Source organism: Elephantulus edwardii, unplaced genomic scaffold, assembly GCF_000299155.1.
Source record: "Elephantulus edwardii isolate Elephantulus edwardi_28Jun2011 unplaced genomic scaffold, EleEdw1.0 scaffold00180, whole genome shotgun sequence".
Taxonomy (NCBI): domain Eukaryota; kingdom Metazoa; phylum Chordata; class Mammalia; order Macroscelidea; family Macroscelididae; genus Elephantulus; species Elephantulus edwardii.
The window spans coordinates 1,310,705-1,321,383 of NW_006399930.1; the positions used below are offsets into that span (position 1 = coordinate 1,310,705).

At 37.6% G+C, this 10,679-nt stretch overlaps 1 protein-coding gene across 1 annotated transcript in view; it reads left to right on the forward strand.

Moving 5' to 3' along the window:
• ADAMTS5 (ADAM metallopeptidase with thrombospondin type 1 motif, 5) overlaps positions 1-10,469 on the forward strand; it is a 73,730-nt gene extending 63,261 nt beyond the window's left edge. The window contains exons 7-8 of the mRNA XM_006896026.1: positions 539-714; positions 9,902-10,469. Coding sequence (XP_006896088.1) covers positions 539-714; positions 9,902-10,469 — 744 coding nt within the window. The remainder of the gene's footprint in view (positions 1-538; positions 715-9,901) is intronic.
• Positions 10,470-10,679: the final 210 nt, after the last annotated feature.

Here is a 10,679-nt window from a genome sequence, read left to right on the forward strand (position 1 = left end):
TTTCAGCTCATCATAATACCAGGTAACAGAGTGAGATTGCCCTATATTTTTCTAAACTCTAATCTTTACACAGGTTGCTAGATCTTTGTCCCGTGAGCTATTGAATGGGTTTGTACAGGCAGCGTTCAGGTTAGCAGCCAGGCACTTACCTATTTCACCACTAGGGCTTCTTCATACAAATCCAAAACTCAACTCATTGATAATGAATCAGAACTGACTCATAGTTGACCCTTCTTTGATTTTTCAAAGGTGGTAAATCACAAGGGATGAAATTGCCTGTTTCCGGAAGAGTTGGTAGATTCGAACTGTGCACATTTGGGTTGACATCACAACTCCCTAACTACTATGCCACCAGAGCTCCCCTATGTATAAATTCTATTCAAGGAAAACGTATTGAGCAGCTCTACTCTGTAATGCATGTGGTCACCATGTTTCAATCAACTTCAGAACAGCAGATTTGATTTTAATTTTGTTGATTGAAAGGACCGGTGCTTATATTCAAAAGCTGCACCCTTACAGTGAGTCTTTCATTCTTCAGGTGACGGATGGCACTGAATGCCGGCCATACAGTAATTCTGTCTGTGTTCGAGGGAAGTGTGTGCGCACTGGCTGTGACGGCATCATTGGCTCCAAGCTGCAGTATGACAAGTGCGGTGTCTGTGGAGGAGACAATTCCAGTTGTACAAAAGTTATTGGAACCTTCAACAAGAAAAGGTAATATAACAAGTATTCTTATATGCATTGACCCCTTGTGAAGCTCTTGTGAAAATGATAAACAGGGGACCCCTGTTCCGGACAATAACTGTAAGAAGGAGGAGGAGATCTAGCATGACTCTGGTTGTTGTTGTTATGTGCCGTCACTTGCAACTTGTAGCAACCCTAAGTACAACAGTCCTGAACTCTGCTATATCCTGAGCCAACCTTATTGTCTAAGACACACCTACTCCCATTACCCCAGTCACTGAGTCAATCCATCCCATCCAGAGTCTTCCTCTCCTGTGCTGTCCCTCCATCCTCCCAAGCATGATGTTCCTCTCCAAGGACTGGTCCTTCCTTGCAACATGACCAAAGTATGTCAGACTGAGCTTCAGAATCCTTGATCTTATATATAATAAAGCAAATAATAAACCACCTTTGTGATCTTTTATATACTTGAGCCCACTTCCCAGATTACAGTGTCAATCCATGTCATTTTACAATAGAGTCACTTATAAAGCTAGATGAACAAGACTATAATTGATGAGGAAATGATCAGATTAAATATTATCAATGAATTATCTTGACCTATTTTATTTAGAAGAAAGAATATTGATTTTTGCAGAGAAAATATTTTTTTAATATTTTATTGGTTTTCATACAATAACTACATTATGTTATATTCATATTAATTGTGTTTTATGTAATATTTCATTTACATTGTGTTTCATACAATTATTCATATACATTTTTGTTTGGTTTTTATTTTATACTGGTTTATTAACAAAGTTCAAATACATTGTTTTCACACTGGATATTTTCTATTTCCTGTGACAGCCAAAATCTTTTAATTCAATTTCTGGGTTTTTTTACCAACAGCTGTGTTATCTCTGATGGAACCCCACTAGAACACTTGTTCTCTGAGGACATGATTCATTGGTGTTGTTTAGGTATCCAGGTATTGAGTCCACTTTATTCATAGTGACTCTGTGTACAACAGATACAAACTTTGCTCTGTACTGAGCCATCCTCATGATCTTTGCTGTCGTCACACCTATTGTTTCAGTCACTGTATCAATGTATCTCAAAGAAGTTCTCCTTTTGATTTGACCCTTCACATTTCCAAGCATGATATCTTTTTTCTTATCTGAAAAAGACATCATGCTTGGAAATGTGAAGGATCAGATAAAGAGACAATATACTCAAAGTATGTTAAAAAAAATCTCACCATCCTTGCCTCTAAGAACAACTCTGGCTACACTCTTTCAAAAGATAGATTTATTAGTTCTTTTAGAATTTGCTATTTTATTTCATATTCTTCACAAACACCTCAGTTCAAAGGTATTGATTATTCTTTGGTCTTTTACATTAATTTTCCTACTTTCACGTGCATGTGAAATATTTGAAAATACTGTAGCTTCGGTGTGGCATGCCTTAGGCTTTAAACTGGAATTCTTACTCTTCAGCAGTTTAAAGAGGTCCTAGACAACACATTTGCCCATTGCAACATGTCTTTTGATTTCTTAACTGTTCCAACCATGGATGTTGGCTGTGGAGCCAAGTAAAGTGAAATCTTTGACAACTTCAATCTTTTCATGAGGCTCTGATGGTTTAGTTGGACTGCCAAACTAAAGGCACTCAATTTTAATCCACCTACTGCTCCGTGGGAGAAAGATTGGCAATCTCATCTCATGCCGTTTACTGCCTCAGAAAATTCACTGCAGGGAACTGTGAGTCAATTCCAACTTGAACGCACACAAAAGCATCACAAGTGAGATTATTTACTGATCTTATGGTGGAGATTTTTGTTTTCTTAATGTTTGGGTATAATCTACACTGAAGATTTTAGATTTTGATCTTCAGTAAATGCTTCAAGTCTTCTTCACTTTTAGCAAGCACGATTGTGTCATCTGTGTAACAAAGTGTTCATGAGTCTTCCTGCAATCCAGATGCTAAATCCTTCTTCGTATAGTCCAGCACACAAATTGAATAGGTAAAAATCCTCATTATTGGACCTATAGGCAACATCATAGTAAATAGAGAAAAGATGGGAATGGTTAACAATTCCATCTGGCTTAGATTCACAATCAACTCCTTTGGCACTAGCAGGTTTTTTGTTTTATTTTTTACTTAATACTTTATTTTTTAACATTTTATTTTAGTTGGTTGTGGAGGTGATTTTTCCTTGTTGTGTACCATCGAGTCAGATCCAACCGGCATAGGAGGCAATTGCCTCTCCTTCTCCACTGGAGCATCTAGAGTATGATCTAATTTATATGGAATAGGCAAATAAACTAGAATTTATTAATAATACCAAGGATGGTAGGAATGGAAAACAGGGGACATATTGCTTAAGATATATTGAGTTTCTGTTAAAGGGTTTTTAAAAAAAAATTTACTCTTTTTTTATTGTGATTTTAGTGAAACCTTATAAAAAGATTAGTTTTCATTCATTCATTCATACACATTTTTCTCCCTCTGTCTCCTCCATGTTACCTCATAATGTTTGTCCTGTGCAAGGTTGTTGTAATACATATCTGATTATCTAATTGTGAAACATATAATATCCATTCCTTCCAGATTGTCCTTCCCTACAGCGCAGTGGTCATTCTGTATCAATTCTTTTCCTGCACGCCTCCCACCTCATATCTATCCTATTATTATAACATTGTTCATATGCAGTATTTGTCATTTTATGACCTAATATTTTACTCTGCATACTGTCTTCTGGGGAACTCTGGTAGCTTAGTGGTAAGATGAGCTGGGAACCCAAAGGTATATTACTTGAATCCACCAGGTGCTGCTCTGGAGAAAGATGGGCAGTTTCTTCCTTTGTGATTAATGCCTGTGAAAACCCTTTGGAGGATCAGCTCTGGGTTGGTTCCAACTCTGTGGTAAACAGCAACAGTGTCTTCCAGACGCATCCGTGCTGTGGAGTTTCATAGATTTTTTTTTCACTATTTGTTTTAATGATATTTTACTTTATGTATGAGGTTATTGATGTCATTTTACAACTCATCTCTGATCTTTGGTCATGAATGATCAATCCATCAAATCGTGAGGGTTTTTTTGTTAATTTAAGTGCTAAACATTCAAGATCATAGTTTTGCATTTGTGAGGTGGGTTTTTTTGGGGTGGCATTTTTTTGTTGTTTCTTTGTTTAGTTTTTTCAGCTTCAGTTAATTTTTAGCTGAGAAATTGATAAACTTTTCCTCAGTTGGGATTGTTCTTACTACTGATACTGAGCTTTTATATTGTCTTTGTCCACAAATATAGTCAGTCTGATTCTTGTGTATTCCATCTATTGTGGTCCATGTAATAGTTACCACTTATATTTTTCTCAAGAAGATATTTCTAATGAATAGATAGATCATTGATTATATAAAATTCTCTCATATAGTCGCCTCATTTCTGTCAATAAGTTCATATTTTTCTAATGACTGGTCCTTCTGTTTCCAAATTTTACATTTTAGACACCAATTACTATTGATGCATCTTTGTTGCATATTTGATCAATTTTCAGACTGCAGAAGATTGTAGAAATCCTCAAATTCTTCATCATTTACTTTAATGGTTGATGGGCTTACTTTCATAATAGTCACACTAGCAAGTATTCCCTGTGTTGACTGGATTTTATCCTATAACAGTGTTGTCCTTCAGGACAGATGTAGAAATATTCTTTTTGATGATGAACATGTCACTTTCCCTCTTCAATTTGTTGTTCTTGACATGGTGGAATTTATGAATAACTAGGGATAATAGAAGAATTGATGCCTTTGATTTGTCGTGCTGGAGAAGAGTATTGTATATACTATGAACTGCTAGGAGAACAAACAAGTTCATCGTGGAGAGGGTGAAACCACACTGCTCCTTGCAGGCAAGGATTCTAAAGCTCTATCTGGCATACTTTGGGCATGATGCAAGGAGAGACCAGTCCTTGGAGAGGGACATCATGCTTGTGAGAGTGGAGGGACAGTGCATGAGAATAAGACCCTAGATGAGATAGAATGACTCAGTGATTGTGGGGAATAGGAGTGAGTATGTCAGAGATGATAAGGTTGGTTCAGGGTAGAGCAGAGTTTAGAGCTGTTGTACGTAGGGTCGCAGTGAGTCACAACTGACTTGATGGCACTTAACAAAAATAATAGCAACATGATTGATTCAAAATGGCCAATGCTAGGCCATTTTGTACCATTAATGCCTAGGATGGCCACCTCTTATACTTTCCATTTCATTTTTTACAACTTTCAGTTTTTCTAGATTCATACTTCTTGCATTCTACATTCTACTTATTAGTGAATGTTTGCAGGTTTTTCTCCTCATTTTTTGTTTGAGTAAAAGTTTACAAATCATACAAGTTTTTCATTCAATCATTAATAGATACTATATTTTGTAACAATTATAATTGATTAATGAGATTAATTTAGTACAATGTCTAATAAAACTCTTATTGTATATTGCCTTTCCCTTTATCCAACATATCTATTTTCTTTTTCATTTTCTAGTGTTCTCCATAAGATTTTCATTGACTAATTTACAGAAGTAGATCACCAGATCTTTTCTACTAGCCTGTCTTATTGTGGAAGCTCTGCTGAAATATCCACCATGGGTGACTGCTGATGTTAGAAATGCTGAAGGCTTACCTTGTAATAGCAAGGAAACCATCACGATATAGCTGACAGATGGGTGATGGTAAATGCTTCATCATAGCTGCTTAGATGCCATCCAGCCTGCTCTAATCTACGATGACCCTCTGGACAATAGAAGGAAACCCTGCTCCGTTCTGCCCCATCCTCACTCTGCCTTAGCCCATTATTGCAACTGCTATGTTACTCTGTCCCAGTGAGGATCTCTTTTGAAAAGACTTAATTTTACCAAACATTATATCTTTCTCCAGGGACTGTCTTCTTATAGCATGCCCCACATTATGTGAGACAAAGTCTTTACCATTCTAAGGAGCTTTCTGACTGACTTTCTTCCAAGACAATTTTCCATTGTTCTTTTGGCAATATAACATATTCAATATTCTTTGCCAACAGCTTGATCTAAAACAACTCTATTCATTTATCACTGCAGGAAATGTATAGGATTTAAACAGTACCAAGGAAGATTAAAAAAAATTAAAATGCAAAAATACTCATATTTTATTAACTGAAAATTAAAAACCTGTTGCCACTGAGTCAGTTCTGACTCTCAGTGACCCTGGGATGTATTACAAAAGTAAAACCTGTAGAAATGGTTTGATAGAATAAGCGACATCCTTTATACCTCACCTTGTATTTTCTCAGTATAGGAAGCTCTTACACCTGTTTGTTGTTGTTGTTGTTGTTGTTGGATGTAAAAAGCTTGGTGGGCAAGGGGGCCCCCTATCTCACTGTGGATAAGCCCTTCTTTATGTGAAACCAAAACTTTGAGCTTCAGGAATACATTTGACTTTGTAGCTTAATACTCATCTTCCCTTGAATAAGAACTTGAAGTCAGATAATCAAATTTGAGCCTCATAAGATTCAGATAATCAAATTTGAGCCTCATAAGACTCTATAAATAATAATTGTTGTTGTTGTTGATTGTCATCGAGTTGAGCACGACTCATAGTGAACCTATGAACAAAAGACCTGAAATCTTTCTATTACTATCGTTCTTTCTCTTTCTCAAAGTCATATTTCTATATAAATAGCTAATAAAGTGAAGGATATTAGAACCAAATTATGAAACTGCCTACGGAATCCAAGATTTTAGCAACAGATAATTATTCTTTGGCCATATAGTTCCTTGTTGCTTAATTAGTATTACTTTCAGAGTATTTCTTACAGTTTACGGATCTTGTTTGGTAGAGTAGATAGAGGGTCAGCAAAGGTAAAAGAAACTTTCAATAAGATGAATTGATAACTGCTTAGTTAGAGCCTACTTGATAGCAGTGGGTTTGGGTTTTAGATGCCTTTGACTATTTTTCTGAATAGATAATGTGCTATTGTTGTTGTTATGTGCCACTGAGTCACCTGTAACTCATAGCAACCCTATGTACAACAGCCCTAAACCCTGCTCTATCATTTGCCAGTCTTATTGTCTCTGACACACCTATCCCCATTGCCTCAGTGACTAAATCAATCTATCTCATCGAGGGTCTTCCTCTCCTATGCTGTCCCTCCCAAGCATGACATCTCTCTCCGAGGACTGAGCCTGCTTTGCAACATGTCCAAAGTATGTCAGATGAAGCTTCAGAATCCTTGCCTTCGAGGAGCAGCCTAGTTTCACCCTCTCCGGGACAAACTTGTTTGTTCACCTAGCAGTCCATAGTATGTTCAGTACTCTTCTTCAGCACCACAGCTCAAAGGCATCAACTCTCTCCTTTTATCATCCCTAGTCATTATCCAGCTCTCTGATGCATACGAGGTAACTGCAAAGACCATGGCCTGTATCAAGAATATCTTAGTCTACCGACTGATATCATTGCTCTTCAGTACTTGGAAGATATCTCAGACAGCAGACTTTCCCAATGCAGTCTTTTAGTTTCCTGGCTGCTGGTAACAAGAGTGTTGATTGTAGAGCTAAGCAAACTGAAGCTGTCAACAATCTCAATCTCTTCACCATCTATCATAATACTGGCAATCGGCCCAGTGGTGAAAATATGTTTTCTTGATATTAAGACTCAATTCCTATTGAAGGCTGCAGTCCTTGACCTTCTGGAGCAAGTGTTTCAGGTCCTCCTCAGTTTCGGGAAGCAGGGTTGTGTCACCTGCATAACACAGATTTTTTATAATCTTCCACCAATCCTGACACAACACTTCTCCTCATAGAGCCCAGCCTCCCAGATAATCTGTTCCGCATATAGATTGAAAAGTTATGGAGATAGGGCACATCCTTGTCACACACCCTTTCCAATTTTTGAAACACACAATGTTTCCTTGTTCTGTGTGATTAGAGACCCTGTATTCTTTGATATCTCACTTGATTTACCATAATGTTCTATGGACCATGAGCACTGAGATTCAGGGACAAATCCTAAGACAAGAAAAATTCACTTCTTTCCCTTTATAAAAAGGAAAAATTATTGTTCAATTATAGGATTTTATCTTTTTTTTTCCTTTGCCTTGCCTAAGAAATACAAAGTTCTAGTAGAAATAGAAATAGAGCTTCCACTCTGTCTCTAGTCAGAAACCATCAGTCCATGGTTCCCAAATCTAGGCTAACATTGGAACAGTCAGTGGGATTTAAACAGTCTGGTTGTCTGTATATTACCCTGAAATTCTATGATTAAATTGATTTGAGCTGTGACCTTATTCTAGGGATTTTAAATGTATCTTAGTGATTCACATGTAAAGAAAAGTTTGAGATTACTATTTCAGAAATTTTCGCATAAGGAGAAAGATCCAGTGTGAAAAACAATGTATATGAGCTTGGTATTTAAACCAGTATAAAAAAAATTCATAAGATTATTTGAGGTAGATTTTTCTTATTTTGTGTTTATATATGTGTAGTTTTGTGCCAGAAAGAAATATATTTATCAATATAGTATTTATTTGATAAGGATAGTGGTATTTCCATAAATATTTAAAGTTTATATAAATTTTAAAGTGCAAATCAACTCAATGAAAATATCAAGATATGGGGAGCTCTGGTGGCCTAGTAGTAAGGAGCTGCAATTACAATCCCAGAGGCTCACGGTTTGAATCCACCAGATGCTCTGCCGGGGAAGGAGGGACAATCTCCTCCTGTACCAGTCAGATCTGATTTGATGGTACACTCACACAAAAATAATAAAATAAAATTTTAAAAAAAACACAGCTCTGTTAAAAAAGAAATCAAGATATGTTTATATTGTTGTTATGTGCCATCAGGTTACTTGCGACTCAAAATGACCCTGTGTACAACAGCCCTAAACCCTGCTCTATCCTGTGCCAATCTAATTGTCTCTAATACACCTTTCCCTATTACCCTAGTCACTGCACCAATCCATCTCATTGCGGGTCTTCCTCTCTTATGCTGTCCCTCCACACTCCCAAGCATGGCATCCTTCTCCAAGGACTGGTCCCTCCTTGCAACATGCCCAAATTATGTCATCCAAAGCTTTAGAATTCTTGCCTCCAAGGAAAAGCCTGGTCTCACCCTCGCTAGGACAAATCTGCTTGTTCTTCTAGTGGTTTATGGTATATGCAATACTCTTCTCTAGCACCACAGCTCAAAGGCATCAGTTCTCCTTCTGTTATCCTTAGTCATTGTCTAGCTTTCTGACACATAGCATGAATTACAAAGACTATGGCCTGGATTAGGTGCACCTTAGTCTCCAGACTGACATCATTGCTTTTCAGCACTTTGGACCAGTCTCTGACAGCAGACTTTCCCAATATAATTCGTCTTATGATTTCCTTGCTGCTGCTTCCAAGAGTACTGATTTTGGAGCCAAGCAAACTAAAGCTGTTAACAATCTCAATCTCTTCACCATCTATTATGATGCTGTTGTTATCCTAAATCTATATACTTATATATATATATATACTTATCTAATGGAGTTGACCACAGGGAGTTGCACTGCTAAGCCAAAAGCTGTACCTCCCTGGTAATTTGAATCCACCAGTGGTTCCTTGGGTGAAAGATGGATGCTCTTTCTCTTTTGCTATTTACAGCCTCAGAAAAAAATAGAGGGTCAGCTATGAGTTGGTTCTACCTCTATAGCAATGAGTTTAAGTGTTTTATATCTATTTATAGATATATACAGATATCTATCTCTCTCTCTTTCTAGCTGTCTAGTTATCTGGTTGTCTGTCTATCTAATATCTGTGTATCTGTCTATCTGTCTATATTTAGAGGGCTCTGGTAGTCTAGTGGCAAGAAATCTTATTGCTGACATAAATACAGCAAGTTCTAATCCACCAGCTGCTCCATGGGGGAAAGATGGACAGTCTCCTCCCATGCAGTTTACAATCTGAAAACTAGGTGGAGGGTCAGTAATTAGTCAGTTCTGACATGATGGCACTTAACAACAGTATGTGCATATATCTATCTGAACCTATAAGAATAATATGATTATCTGACTGTAATTGTATTTTCTCCTAAAAAATTCACTTTAAAGCCAATTTTAAATGAATCATTTAAATGCATTAAGGCTTTGTATAAGGATCTCTGTTTACCCATCTGTCTTTAAATGTTTAATTAATTCTTCTTCTATCTCTCTCCATGTTTATTTCATGGGCCTTCCTGATTCCAGTAAGGGTTACACAGATGTTGTGAGGATCCCAGAAGGGGCAACCCACATAAAAGTCCGGCAATTCAAAGCCAAAGACCAGACCAGATTCACTGCCTACTTAGCTCTAAAAAAGAAAAATGGTGAGTACCTCATCAATGGAAAATACATGATCTCCACTTCAGAAACAATCGTTGATATCAATGGAACAGTCATGAACTACAGCGGCTGGAGCCACAGGGATGACTTCTTGCATGGGATGGGCTATGCAGCCACCAAGGAAATTCTAATAGTGCAGATTCTTGCCACAGACCCAACTAAAGCACTGGATGTTCGTTACAGTTTTTTTGTTCCTAAGAAATCGATGCAAAAAATAAACTCTGTCATTAACCATGGCAGCAATAAAGTGGGGTCACACACATCACAGCTGCAGTGGGTCACTGGCCCATGGCTTGCCTGTTCTAGGACCTGTGACACAGGCTGGCACACCAGGACGGTGCAGTGCCAGGATGGAAACCGGAAGCTTGCTAAGGGATGTCTGCTCTCTCAGAGACCTTCCGCATTCAAGCAGTGTTTGCTAAAGAAATGTTAGCCTGTGGTTACAAGAGTGTGCACAAAGATAACTGGAAAAGTCATCACTGATGACGTCGTGATGAATAAGCAGTCTGCCTAAAGTAACAGAGATCATGTCATTGTCAACAAGAGTCAAATTATGGGCAGAATCTGCTCTCTACAGCCAGATGAAGGTGGGCACTGCTTCCTGTAGCAACGGTGATCTTGGCATACAGTAAGACTTGGCAGT